Source organism: Hemiscyllium ocellatum, chromosome 13 (assembly GCF_020745735.1).
Source record: "Hemiscyllium ocellatum isolate sHemOce1 chromosome 13, sHemOce1.pat.X.cur, whole genome shotgun sequence".
Classification (NCBI taxonomy): Eukaryota; Metazoa; Chordata; class Chondrichthyes; order Orectolobiformes; family Hemiscylliidae; genus Hemiscyllium; species Hemiscyllium ocellatum.
In genome coordinates this window covers 84701436-84716698 of record NC_083413.1, presented here as the reverse complement: position 1 = coordinate 84716698, position 15263 = coordinate 84701436, and the positions used below count along the sequence as shown (strand labels likewise).

General features: G+C 43.5%; 1 protein-coding gene across 2 annotated transcripts in view; it reads left to right on the top strand.

Moving 5' to 3' along the window:
- LOC132821637 (solute carrier organic anion transporter family member 2A1-like) overlaps nucleotides 1–15263 on the top strand; it is a 151357-nt gene that overhangs the window by 120816 nt on the left and 15278 nt on the right. For both annotated transcript variants that reach the window (XM_060834345.1, XM_060834346.1), the window contains exons 9-11: nucleotides 4161–4362; nucleotides 7369–7528; nucleotides 14084–14253. In XM_060834345.1, coding sequence (XP_060690328.1) covers nucleotides 4161–4362; nucleotides 7369–7528; nucleotides 14084–14253 — 532 coding nt within the window. The remainder of the gene's footprint in view (nucleotides 1–4160; nucleotides 4363–7368; nucleotides 7529–14083; nucleotides 14254–15263) is intronic.

Sequence of the window (15263 nt, the reverse complement as noted above, 5' to 3'; positions counted from 1 at the left end):
GGTGAATGTTGGGTTATGGAGAGAGGCTAGGATGCTCTTCGGCCTTAATCTTAGAGATAGAACATAGAAGACAGGTGTAGGAGGAGGCCATTTGACGTTTCGAGCTCCCCTATTCATCACGATCATGACTGGTCTTCCAACTCAATAGCATAGTCCTGTGTTCTCCCCATAAACTTTGATCCCATTTACCCCACGTGCTATTCCTAGCCACATCTTGAATACATTCAATATTTTGGCATCAACTACTTTGGCATCACTCACCAGTCTTTGAGTGAAGAAATGTCTCCTCATCTCCATCCTAAATGATCCACCCCAAATCCTCAGACGGCAACCCCTGGTTCTGGATGCACCCACCACTGGGAACATTCTCCTTGGATCTATCCTGTCTAGTCATGTTAGATGTTCCCCTTACTTTAACTGTAGCCTTCTTTAAATTCTCAGACTTTTTACTTGTGCTGTCAATAAGTCTCTTAACAATATTACTACTAATAATAATATGCTTTTCTGAAATTACTGCTATTTAGATTAGTCCCTAAAGGCAAATTCCTTACCAACTAATTGGTCCAGTGCTTTTCTGTGACATCACTCTGTGTTTCAGCTGTGACCAGCTGAATGAGTGAAATCAGTATTTCCTCCAATACTTCCCTCACTTCCAATTTGATCAAGAAACTTCATGAATTCTACAACTATATTGTCCTCCTGAGTCAAGACAGATATGAAGTATCCATTTATCAATCTACCAATGTCCTCTGGCTTCACACAAAGATTGCTCCCTTGATCCTTAATTGATCCAAGTCATGGGACTCTCCTTAATCTTGCCCACCAGTTTTTCATGGCCATCCTCCACCACCCACCCCGCTGCCATACCCTTACTTTCCTGTGTCCTCTCTGCGTTTCTTATAATCCTCTAGGGTCTTAATTGATTTTCTCCCTTTGCACCCATTAAAAGCCTCTCCTCTCCTTTTCTATTCAGTCCTGAATGTTCCTTGATATCCATGACTAATTGGGCTTGTGCCTACATTTCCCCATGAAGGGAATATGTTTGGCCTGTATTGTCTCAGTTGCTTTTGGTACACCTCTAACTGTTCTGCTGTAGATTTACCCTCAAGTAGCTGTTCCCAATTGACTTTGGCCAGATCCTGCTATATGTTAATGAAATCTGCCTTCCCACAACCCAAAACCCATTTCTGCAGACCATTTTTCTCCTTTACATTGATTTATTTTTGTCACTTATACCAAAGTATAATAAAAAAACTTTGCTTATGAGCAAGATCATAATAAACAAGGATGTACAGACTAAAAGGTTGTAGACACAAGCATAGAGGTAAAATTGCACAGGGTATACAAGAGAATCAATGTTAGCACAATCATTATTTGAGGCTAGACAGTCCATTCAATAGTGTAAAATGGTCAGGAAGAAGATGCCCCTGAACCTACTGGTGCATATGTTCAGGTTTCTGTGTCTTCTGCCTGATGGAAGAGGTTGTAGGAGATCATTACTGGAGCATGAAAGGTCTTTGATGATGTTGGCAGTCTCTCTGTGGCAGAAAACCTTGTAATTGAGTCCATGGTTGGAAGGTTGGCACCTGTGCTGTGCACATCACCCTCTGTAGTTTCCTACGATCCTGGGCAGAGTAGTTGCCATGCCAGGACAGTACACTTTCAAATGTCCGTCTGTAGACATTGGTGAGGATCCTTATGGATATGCCAAATTTCCTGAGCTAGTCGAGGAAGAAGAGGCATTGTTTTTCCATAACAAACTTAGCATGTAGAGTATCGTGGTCGCTAGCATTAAAATGTTTCTCCACTGTTAGCTCGACCACTTGTCTGGCTTCATTCCCGAGAATTAAGACCAGCACTGCACTGTTCCTTTTGGACCATCTTTATGTTGATTTAAAAGTCTCCCAATATGTTCATAGGTAATCTACCTCCTCTAAACCTTCGATACTAGGATTATCCTAATAATTGTTGGGAAAGTTAAAATCCTATCTGCTCCTCAATTGCCCCTGACTGTTTAGGGGTGTGGTTTTCCCCTTCTTAATCCTAAACTCTACCCACACAGCCTCATTTAATGACCCTTTCAAGATATTGTCCTACCTTACTCCAGTGACTGACTCTTTAATTTTGCACAATCCCCTTTCTTGCCTGCAGATCCTAGGCCTAGGATTGAGTTACCAGTCTTGTTCCAGTCTCAACCACATCTGTGATGGCAATAATATTGCAATTCCACGTGTCAATCCATGCCCTTAACTCATCTTTCTTACTTATAATACTTCTAACATTAATGGAGAGGCCATCCAACCTTGCCTTACTCTCTTGAGACTCAACTTGTCTGAACTCCCTCTGCCTAGGTTCCTTTTCTAAGGCCTGCCTATGCAAAATTACTTTCAATTCCTCCCAAATGCACTAACAAACCCACCCACAAGGATGTTGGTCCCATTCTGGTACAAATGCAGACTATTCTAGTTGCAGAGGTCCCACCTTCCCTAGAAATGGTCCCAATGGATCAGGGAATCTAAATCCCTCCCTCCTGCACCAGCTCTTGAGCAATGCATTCATCTGTCATATTCTTGTATTTCTGTGTTTGCCAGCCCTTGGCACAATGGGTGATACCGTGATTACACCCTATGGGGTCTAATCCCTTTACTAAGGATTCCTCTATTACTATGGGTCCTGCTTTTTTTCTTTCTCCCCATTTCCTGTACAGTCAGGCTGTCTGGTCTAGAAGCTTAGCTCTGACTGTAGTCCCTTGAGGAACCAATGCCCTTGACAAATTTAAATAGAAAATTTTTTTTTTTACTGTCTGATTAGACTTAGTGTGGAAACAGGCCCTTCGGCCCAACAAGTCCACACCGACCCGCCGAAGCGCAACCCACCCATACCCCTACATTTACCCCTTACCTAACACTACGGGCAATTTAGCTTGGCCAATTCACCTGACCCACACATCTTTGTGACTGTGGGAGGAAACCGGAGCACCCGGAGGAAACCCACGCAGACACGGGGAGAACGTGCAAACTCCACACAGTCAGTCGCCTGAGTCGGGAATTGAACCCGGGTCTACAGGCGCTGTGAGGCAGCAGTGCTAACCACTGTGCCACCATGCCGCCCAAAAGAACAATTTGTAAGTGGAACAAAGGGATTTCTGCCCTACCTGCCTGATTCTCTTTGACTGCCTGGTGGTCACCCATTTCCTCCTTTCCTCCAGTCCCTCAGCTCCAGTGTGACCATCTTTCTAAATGTAATATCCATGTGACTTAGTGTCACATGTGTGCGACAGTGTCTCCAGCCACCGTCTGACCTCCAAAACACAGAGCTCAAGATACTACAGTTGGGTGCACTTCTTGAATATGTGGTCATCTTGGATGCTGGTAGGATTCAAGATTTCCCACGTGTCCAGTCACAAATTCCGTTCGGTTGACCTTACCTGCCATGTTTTAAAATTAAATTTACTTGGTTTTACCAATTCACTTTTCTTATTACTTAATCCAGAAAAGATACTCCACTTTTCTTATTCTTTGACTGGTACTTGCCCCTGGTGCGTTTTAGTTAGTCTTTAATCAATATTCGAATGAACGTCTATTACCAACTGAAGAACTTATTTTCTTGTGATGTAACTTCAGTTTAGTGCTGGGCCTCAGTTTGTCCAATTAAAAGGCCATACGAACTTTGAGCCAAAAGAAAATTTTAAAAGCACTCTTGTACTTTGCACCAAATTTCCATGGTACTCCAAAATCCCAGAAAATCACACTCAAGATGTGCTTCACACGATTGGTGTGCTCCGCCCACTACTTATGTTCTGTCAAATGCTCCCAAGGTGTTAGGATCACTCTTAGTCTGTGCCAATCATGTTCAGCAGCCATCTTGCCCTGACGTTGACTAGGTATATTTGACACAACAACATTGAACATTAGGCTGGTAATGCAATTACACTGATCCACTGTACTCACTGGGACATGAAGTGTCAGACTGTGCAATGCACACCACTCAATGCTGGAGTATAGCATCTCTCCACAGGTTGTTTATCTCTGCACAGGTGTTGCCAAACCTGCAGAGTTTCTCCAGCAATTTCTGTTTTGATTTCCAATCTCAAGAATCTGCAATAATTTACCTTTGCTTTTGCTTTTATTTCACTGATGACTCTGTTGTTCTATCTTTAGGATCTATAATGCTTCCAGCTGTTGCTATAGGAATGATCCTTGGTGGGCTTTTTATGAAGCGTTTCCATCTCTCCCTGGCGAAGATCCCCTGGTGCTCAGCCAGCATTCTGAGTCTGGTCATTATTCTGAACATTCCTCTGTTTTTCTTGGGATGCTCAACTCAGAAAATTGCTGGAATCAATTACAGTAAAGATGGCAACAGGTAATCCTGTGTTTGGGAGTAATTCCCTGTCAATATAATAGAAAATGATGGGAACAAATCTCCTGTTCTGTTTGTGGGTCTTATGAAATTCTGATTTGCACTGGTATAACAATGTTGTGTCTCTTGAGATTAACCCAGACCTAAGGCACACAGTAAGCAGAGAAAGCCATTTTAATCATTTTACCTCATTTTTTTTTATGGTCCATGAGTTAGTCAAGGTTATTGCTCTTTTATTCCTGTGTAGTAGGCCTCAATCTCTGGAGAAACACTCCCCATATCTAAATAGCTGAGGGTAGAAATATTGTTGCATGGACCATTGTGGCTCTAAATTCATGTTAATAACCCAAGATCCCGCAGAACATTTTGATAAGGTTTGCAATTATGGTACACAAATGCTCTATCTTAAAGCCACCCTTTCACAAAAAAAAAACAAAATAACCTCTTAAAGCCACAACATCATCACACTACTCCATGAGATTATAATGGATCTTTGAGAAAAAAGTCTCAGGTTTTAATCTAGTAACAATTGCCATTTATGGAACAGTGTTCCACACTTGTACCTTTTTAATATCAAGATATATCTCCTAATTTCACTCCTAAAAGGTCTGGTTTCACTTTTTAAAATTATGCTTCCTAGTCCTAGAATCCTCAATCAATGGAAATTCTTCCCCTCTCTCTACTCTACTGTTTCTCTTGAAAACTTTGATTATTCTACCCTTTATCCCAATAATTTCCATGAAATCCAACTTTAGCTTGTGCAATCTTTGTATTCCAGATATGTCATGGTAATTTATAGTCTTGAGGAGTAGCGAAACAGGCTCAAGGGGTTGAACAGCCTGTGGCTGTTCTTATGTTGCTATGTTCACTTTTAATGTTAAGAATTTATTCAAACCCATCACTTAATTTGAACTCTGGCGAGGGACAATGTTGGCATTCATCAAATAATGGAAAGGTCAGACGGGAAAGTTTTTAAATCACATAGTACACTGCACTCCCTTCAAGACCAATATATCAGTTGTAAAGCAAGGTACCCAGAACTGCTCACAATCTCCAGCTGTGGTCTAACAGAGCTTTGTGGAGCTGAAGCATGACTTCTACCCCTTTGTATTCTAGTTGTGGTGATTTTACAGTCCAGTATTTTAACATAAAATTTAATCATTTGTGTCGTTAGTCCCTCAAGATTTCTTTGACTTCCATTACAGGAGCTGTATCCTTTGTTTGCATCCTTTGTAAGTTCAAAACATGTTACGTCACAGGAAGATTCATTGTCACAGTTTTGACCAGTCACTTTATCAATTTACTCGAGATTGTATGCAACTGCACTAACTCTAATTCTACCCACAGCACATTTGGCTTTCTATTGGTCATCTTGGAGAACTAAGCACTACCAGGTAATGGGTGGGGTAGAGTGCTGCCAGCATTCCTCCTTTCTGCACTGGATCCAAAGATCTGTTTGGTTTACAATGGTACAGGATCAAACACTGGTGAGATTAATAAGAGGAGACACTTGCTTTAACAACATGGTGTAGTTTAATGTATTGACTAAATAAATAAATTAAGGCTATCAGGAACTAGAGATAACATTAGACCAGATTAGAATCTTGAGTTGACTCTTGATTTTTCCAACAAAGACTGTTTGATATCATCAGATTAGATAGAAATTAATGTAATCTCCAGCATTAACTCTTTAAGAATCATCTACTGCGAACAAAGGCCTCCATACAGATTTTTGTGGGACACCCCTCATCACATTCTGCCAATTAGATTACTTGCCCATTGCCTCTATTTTATCTCAGCTGAAAATGTGTTGCTGGAAAAGTGCAGCAGGTCAGGCAGCATCGAAGAAGCAGGAAATTCGACGTTTCAGACACAAGCCCTTCATCAGGATTCCTGATGAAGGGCTTGTGCCCGAAACATCGAATTTCCTGTTCCTTCGATGCTGCCTGACCTGCAGCGCTTTTCCAGCAACACATTTTCAGCTCTGATCTCCAGCATCTGCAGACCTCACTTTTTCCTCTATTTTATCTCAGCCAGTTCCCAAACCAGCCCAATATTTTTTACAGTTCCATGGATTTTGATGTTAGACGATGTCCCCAGAGCCACCCTTCTCAAAGAGGAATGGGACATAAGCAGTGATACTTGCATCCCATTAAAGAATTTTTAAAAAGTACAGTCTTGAATGGTACATTGCCCAAGTGTCACATCCACTGCAATAGAACCCTGCAGATTCTAATCCTGACTTGTGATTTATTTTCTTTTTTAAATCAAACCTTTTGATTGGAGTTAGATGGTTAAATTATTGTGAACACAAGATTAAATATGTCATGAATTTGTGTATAATGCAGGGAATTCACCACCAGCACTAGATTTTACGATCTGTTCCCAGGGAAAGTGGCCGACATAGATTATCATTTAACTTGACCGCTTACCATTTTATAAGGTACCCCTTCCCAACTCTCCCCCCCCCCCCCCCCCACCTCGCTGTCACCCCACTTAACTCTCTTCAGCTTCCCTTGTTCCTTCTCATCCCAAAATATCCTCAACCTCCCTAACCCATCCCTGCCACTGTCTGACAATATGGATTCTTCTCTCATGAGCCAGCTATGATTCCAGAAGGTGAGTCAAGAGATGAGGAGAGGGGCAGGGAGGGGAGGAGATGAACAATTTCAAAGTGGGGATGCTGAGCAGTATATTGGGTGAGTTGAGAGGGAGTAATAGTGTTGGTGCAGGGAGACGCTTCTCAATTTGGCCTCGTGAGGAGCGAGGTTGGTCTTCTTTGAGCTGCAGGGCCTTCCCAAGGCCTGAATATATCAGGAGTTTCACAGCCTCAGGTTTAGCTGTAGAACAATTCACTTCTTGGATACCAATTATCTATTTATATCAGTCCCACATATTCCCTATGGGTTGTTCTTAGGAATGTCTGTGTTATTCAGTAAAGTCAGAATCGGTTTCATTTGAAATGAGCTGCTGGTTTGATATTTTTGTGGTGTTTCTGGGTCTTGACAGGTCCTCTTCATTCAGTCTCCAGGCTGACTGTAATGCTCATTGCTTCTGCTCTGATTACACCTACAACCCAGTGTGTGGAGTTGATGCTGTAGAATACATCTCACCATGTCATGCTGGTTGTACTTATTCTCTCTTCAATCAATCCACAAGGATGATTATAGTAAGTGCTACTGAGGTTTACTGAAAACAATGTTTCCTCTATTTTATGCAAAGCTATTTATCTGTCCATGTCAACATGTTGAAATATTGCATTTGACTCTCTCATCCAAGATATTTATAAATAGCATGAATAGCTGAAGCTTTGAGCATTTATTCCTGCAGTACTCCATTTTTTGTTCTGCTGCTTGGAAAAAGACACATTCATTCCCACTCTCTATTTCTGGTCTATCAATGAATTTTACATCAATATTAGTATATTATCCCAATTTTGTGTGTTTTAATTTTAACCACTAGCCTCTTATCAAAATCCAAATACACCACTTCCTTTGGTTTTCCTCTATCTACTGTACTAGTTCCATTTCATGTACCTGTGCTGACTTTGTCTAATCCCATAAATGCTTTCCAAATATTCTGTTATCATGTCTTTTATAATATACTCAAACATTTTCCCCTGCTACTGACAGTAGGCTAACTGGTTTGTAGTTTTGTTTTTCCTTCCCCTCTTTATTTTTTAAACAAGTGGGATCTCATTTGCCAACCTTCACTCAGTAGAAACTGCTTCACAGTCTCCAGAGTTTTGGAAGATGATCGCCAATGCATCCAGTATTTCCAGGGTCATTTTCTTTAGTATTTTGGGATGTAGGTGAATCAAATCCCAGGAATTTGTTAATGTTTAACTCCATTCCTTTAGCACATTTTGTTAAACTAGTCTTCAATTCCTTTCTGTTTATTAGACCCTTTGTCCCTAACACTTCTGCCCTCTTTCATGAAGCAGAACCTACACATGTTCAGTTCTTCCACCATTTCGTTGGTCCAAATATAATTTCTCTCATTCCTGGCGATATATTTGTATTCACTAATTTTTTTTCTCTTTGCACAATTGTAGAGGTACTTACACAAGCAGTTTTTGTATTCCCTGTAAGTTTATTCTCACACTTCATATCTTAATCTCCATTTCTTTGTCCTTGTTTGTTGAAATGTAAATTGGTCCCAGTCATCAAGCTTTCTACTTTTTCATATCTCCACTTTGGATTGAATATTATCTTCTTCAATGAGTCATATTTGAGACACATTTATTTTGACACCACATAGAATAAATAATTATTGCAAGTCATCCAGACATTAGATTAGATTCCCTACAGTGTGGATATAGGCCCTTCGGCCCAACCAGGGCGGCACGGTGGCACAGTGGTTAGCACTGCTGCCTCACAGCGCCTGTAGACCCGGGTTCAATTCCCGACTCAGGCGACTGACTGTGTGGAGTTTGCACGTTCTCCCCGTGTCTGCGTGGGTTTCCTCCGGGTGCTCCGGTTTCCTCCCACAGTCCAAAGATGTGCGGGTCAGGTGAATTGGCCAAGCTAAATTGCCCGTAGTGTTAGGTAAGGGGTAAATGTAGGGGTATGGGTGGGTTGCGCTTCGGCGGGTCGGTGTGGACTTGTTGGGCCGAAGGGCCTGTTTCCACACTGTAAGTCTAATCTAATCTAATCTAAAACCAGTCCCTCCGAATAGTAAGCCACCCAGACCCACTTCCCTCTGACGAATGCACCTATCACTGTGGGCAATTATTTTGACAAAGCGCAACCCACCCATTCCACTACATTTACCCCTGCCCCTAACACTACGGGCAATTTTAACATGGCCAATTCACCTAACCTGCACATTTTTGGACTGTGGGAGGAAACCGGAGCACCCGGAGGAAACCCACGCAGACACGGGGAGAATGTGCAATCTCCACACAGTGCTAACCACTGTGCCACCATGCCACCCACTAATTTAGCATGGTCAATTCACCTATTCTGCACATCTTTGGACTGTGGGAGGAAACCAGAGCACCCAGAAGAAGCTCACGCTGACACTGGGAGAATGTGTAAACTTCACACAGTCACCAGAAGCTGGAATCAAACCTAGGACCCTGGTGCTATGAGGCAGCAGTGCTAACCACTGTGCCACCATGCCACCCAAATTCCTTAAATGTTAGCCATTGCCAATCTTTTTTGTAAGGTTTCCCAATCCATTGTTGTCAACTCTGCCTCATACCCCCATAGCTCCCTTTATTTAAATTCAGGGCTCCAGCTTCGGATTCAGCTCCATCATTTTTGATATAATGAACAACTCTATTATTTATGATTATTCTTCCCAGTGGACCCTACACAACAAGACTATTAACTAACGTGTTTGCTTTGCACAGTACCCAGTCTAGGACACCTTGCTCTCTGGTTCAATGTGTTGGTCTAAAAAAGGCTATCATGTATACTCAGAGGAAATCCTTTTCTGCAAAATTACTGATAGCTTAGTTTGTCCAATCAATATGTAAATTAAGTCACCCTTGATTACAGCTGTACCATTATTGTATACATCCCTTTTCATTTCTGCTTACTGTTTAGGGGGTCTGCAAACAATGTGCACCAATGTTTTCTGTTCCTTGCTGTTCCTTTTCTCCACATTTTCTAAGCCAAAATCCTTCCTCACTATTGCCTTAATTTATCCTTTACTCACAATGCTACTTCGCCCTCATCATTTTCAGTTCTCCTTCCTAAATGTTGAATACACTTAGATGTTCAGTTCCAATCATTGGTCCACCCTTCAACCATGCCTCTGTGCTTGTAACAGTGTAATAACTGTTTTGATCTATTTATACTATTAATTCATAGAATCCCTAGAGTATGGAAGCAAGCCACTCAGCCCATTGAGTCCACACCGAACCTCCAAGACCCACCCCACTACTCTATCATCCTGTATTTACAATGGCTAATTCACCTAGCCTGCATATCCCTAGACACTATGGGTAATTTAGCATGACCAATCCACCTAGCCTGCACCTCTTTGCACTGTAGGAGAAAACCAGAGCACCCGGACGAAACTCACATAGACATTTGGAGAATATGCAAACTCCACACAGAGTTACCTGAGGGTGGAATCAAACCCAGATGCCTGGTGTTGTGACAGCAGCGCTAACCACTGAGCCTTATGGTGAATGTTCTGTGTATTAAAGCACAGTGCCTTTCGTTTCAACTTTTTAACGTTGTTAGTCATCTTAGTATTATTTTGCATTAGGGACCCATTTGTTTTCTCATCCTTGTTTTTTTTTCTCTGCCTCTCATTTTTGCTTCTTTTTGTTTGTATGCTAGTTCCTCCCTCCTCAGATTTTTATTCCTATTCTGTGATCTAGTCTCTGCAGTTGCAAAAATGATTCCAATTTTGGCTGTGATAGCTCATTGGTTTTCCCCATCACCACCAGTTGTTTCAGCTTTGCCATGACCAGATCTTTCTGCGTCCAAAGTCTGATATTGTCAGTTGTGTCTGAGAGTGTGTCCAGAAAATTTAAAATCATTAGGGATTCTTCCATTGTGGTATGAACAGTGGTGTACCTGCCAGCAGGTGGCAGCCCAGTGTGGCCACATTTGCTACTTGGCATCCTGGATGGTGTTCCAATTTGTAATTTACTCATATTGATTATACAGCTAATTATTAGAGCCCACTGCTGAATTTGGCAGGAGCATGCTGAGACAATGGATTGGCCAGGGTGGTCAGGCTTGTGGATCTAGGCAGAACCGGGCAGTGTGGGGTTCCCGTACTGAGGTTCGAAGCTCTGGGTGGGGGATCTCCTGAGGTGATGAGGTTCTGTATGGTCTGGGAGATGATGGTTTGGTGATGGGGGTGGGGTCATGGTCGAGGGGGTGGTAGGAAGAGGTGTCCTTGAGTTGGCGTTTGGCTTCAGTGGTGTAGAGATCAGTGCGGCAGACTACCACTGCACCCCCTTTATCTGCTGGCTTGATGTTGAGGTCGGGATTGGAGCAGAGGGATTGGAGGTCTGCGCGTTGAGGGTGAGAGGTTGGAGTGGGGTGGGGGGGTGGGGTGGTAGACCGGTTGAGGCGGTTAATGTCCTGGCGGCAGTTGGAAATGAAGAATTTGAGGGTGGGTAATAGGCCAGCATGGGGTGTCCAGGTGGATGGAGTGTGTTGGAGGTGGGCAAAGGGGTCCTCGGAAGGTGGGCGGGAATCCTGATTGTGAAAGTAAGCTTGGAGGCGGAGGCAACGGAAGAAGTGTTCGACGTCACAGCGTGTGTTAAATTCATTGCGTGGGCAGAGGGGGATGAAGGTAAGTCCTTTGCTGAGGACTGATCGTTCATCCTCGGTGGGGGTTGGGGGGGGTGTCTGGGGGAATGGCGAAAACTCAGCAGGGCTGGGAGCTGGGATCTGGTATGGGTGTGGAGCTGAGAGTGGGGGTGGAACCGGTAACTGGAGTGGGTGTGGTGGTGGGGGGAATGGGGCATGAGCAGGGGTGGTGTTCCACTCAGGGTTCCGGGGGGCGGGGATGGTGACAGTGAAATCTGTGGGGGGCGTGTCAGCAGAATGCAGGTGAGTGGCATTGGTGGGGGTTGAAGTGGTGGCAAACACGGCAGTGGTGGGGGCAGAATTCACTGAGCGTGTGACATCAGTGATGATGTGAGGGGCGGAAGTGATGGCACGTGTGGTGCATGAGGAATTGTGAAGGGCGGAAGTGGCTATGGGAGTGGCCATGATGGGGACGGAAGTGACATAATCAATCAGCGTGGGGATGGTGGCTGCACGGCTAATGGCATCTGAGCAGTTCCAGGGAACCTACTGGATTGTTTGAGGAGCGCTGGTTACAGAGGTGGGTAAATAAAAGTTTGTTGTACTTGCAGATTTTGATGTTTGAGATGGAGTTGAAATACTGTTTGTTGAGAGTATGAATTCTCCTGAGGATATAGTACAGAAGGTCCTTTGCAATTCTGAGAGAGTGTGGATCTCAGCTGAGGCAGGGCTGACTGTAGAGAGGTTAGGTGTCGGTGCATTGCTGTGAGCGTGGAGCGGAGGATCCTGAAGGAGAACTGTTGCTGGTGTTTTTGAATCCGTAGTCTGTACTGTTTGTCCTGTTCGGATCCGAATTCTGCTGGTTTAAAAGTGGTCCGGAGTCCATGTGGGATGAGTTGGTTACGGAGGCAGGCACTGAGGAAGCAAATATGGCTATGGTAGTGAGTTTATTTCAGGACATGGTTGAAGAGCTTCAGGGCAGAGGAAATGACCTGGGAGTTGCAGTGGGAGAGGGACTCCCTGAGATTCTTGTAGAGAGAGGAGGAAAACTTCTTCAAGGCAGGCATCCTTGCAAGAGGATTTGCAGTAGGGTTAAAATCAACGAGGTAAAAACGATGACTGCAGATGTTGGAAACCAGAGTCTACATCGGGGAGACTGGAAGCCTCCTAGCAGAGCGCTATAGGGAACATGTCTGGGACACCCGCACCAATCAACCACACAGCCCTGTGGCCCAACATTTCAACTCCCCCTCCCACTCTGCCGAGGACATGGAGGAAGAACGCCTCATCTTCTGCCTTGAAACACTTCAACCCCAGGGCATCAATGTGGACTTCAACAGTTTCCTCATTTCCCCTTCTCCCACCTCACCCCAGTTCCAAACTTCCAGCTCAGCACTGTCCCCATGACTTGTCCTACCTGCCTATCTTCTTTTCCACCTATCCACTCCACCCTCTCCTCCCTGACCTATCACCTTCATCTCCTCCCCCGCTCACCTATTGTACTCTATGCTACTTTCTCCCCACCCCCACCCTCCTCTCACTTATCTCTCCATCCTTCTTGCTCTCTGCCTGTGTTCCTGATTAAGGGCTTTTGCCCGAAACATCGATTTTATTCAGGATGCTGCCTGAACTGCTGTGCTTTTCCAGCACCTCTCTAAACTAGACTCTACTTTCACCTTATACCTGATCAACCTCAATTAATCAACTGAACTATTTGACATCAATCATCAGGTAAAATAAAACCACAATAACATTTTCATCATAAAGATACAAGGAATTTTGATAATGTTGTAATGCCGCCTATTTGAATTACATTATATTCCTGGAACGTCAGTCAATAATTTCTGTTATAGCATGATTCAACAGTTGTTAAATGTTATGCAATTAACATATAGCAAAGAATCACAGACTAAAGCACCTATAAAACATCACATAACTCATCATGTCTGTATACTCGTACTTTAGTTATAAATGTGTTCAGTCCTAGCATTATTAAAACAAAATAAACCTATACCAATACAGTCCAATAAATATTCAGGAATTCCTGACTAGTACTTTGGCGAATGATGATTCATAAAATCCCTTCAGTGTAGAAATAGACAGATTGACTAAGCAAGTCCATACTGACCCTCCAAAGATCATCTACCCAGATATCTCCATCCCTGTAACCCTGCACATCCCTGGACATTATGGTGAATTTAGCATGGCCATTCCACTTAACATGCACATCTTTGGACTGTAGCAGGAAACTCATGAGGAGAATGTGAAAACTCCACATAGACAGTCTCCTGGGGACGTAATCCAATTCGGGGATTTAATCGAACTGGATTCTTGGTGCTGTGAGACAGTAGTGCTAAACACTGAGGCACCAAGCTGCCCATTTGTTATTTAACACGAGTCCTAAAAATGTGTAGGGGGAAGTGTAAAATTTACTTCGTCTTTATGTATAAGTGTATATTGAAGATCCACTCACACCAGTACCATTCTTCCTGTTGATCTAGACTCACTTGAATTGTAGCTGCATTCAGACTTCCAACAATGAGGACTATGCTCGTCCTGGACACTGCAAAGTCAGCTGTACCCACTTGCTTCTTTCAATGGTTGTTAGCATTGCTTTTGTTGGATTCATAGCCTCGCTTACCCACAATCCTCTCTACATGACAGTGCTCCGGTAAGTACTTGGAATTCAAAGTTTGTGAGAAGATTTGTAGCTCGGGTGCTCATTGTGATTCTGTTTGCCGAGCTGGGAATTTGTGTTGCAGATGTTTCGTCCCCTGTCTAGGTGACATCCTCAGTGCTTGGGAGCCTCCTGTGAAGTGCTTCTGTGATGTTTCCTCCGGCATTTATAGGGGTTTCTCGCTGCCACTTCTGGTTGTCAGTTCCAGCTGTCTGTTGCAGTGGTCGATATATATTGGGTCCAGGTCGATGTGCTTATTTATTGAATCTGTGGATGAGTGCCATGCCTCTTGGAATTCTCTGGCTGTTCTCTGTTTGGCTTGTCCTATAATAATAGTGTTGTCCCAATCGAACTCATGTTGCTTGTCATCTGCGTGTGTGGCTACTAAGGATTGCTGGTCGTGTCATTTCGTGGCTAGTTGGTGTTCATGGATGCGGGTTGTTAGCTGTCTTCCTGTTTGTCCTATGTAGTGTTTTGTGCAGTCCTTGCATGGGATTTTGTACACTACATTGGTTTTACTCATGCTAGGTATTGGGTCCTTCATTCTGGTGAGTTGTTGTCTGAGAGTGGCTGTTGGTTTGAGTGCTGTTGTGCAAGGACGGCACAAAACACTACATAGGACAAACAGGAAGACAGCTAACGATCCACATCCATGAACACCAACTAGCCGAAACAACATGACCAGCTATCTTTAGTAGCCACACACGTAGACGACAAGCAACATGAGTTCAACTGGGACAACACTACAGTTATAGGACAAGCCAAACAGAGAACAGCCAGGAATTCCAAGAGGCATGGCACTCATCCACAGATTCAATCAATAAGCACATCAACCTGGACCCAGCAGAGACAAACCAGAAGCAGCAGAGACAAACCAGTATAAATGCTGGAGGAAACATCACAGAAGCGCTTCACAGGAGGCACCCAAGCACTGAGGATGTCACCTAGACAGGGGACGAAACATTTGCAACGCAAATTCCCAGCTCGGCAAACAGAACTACAAC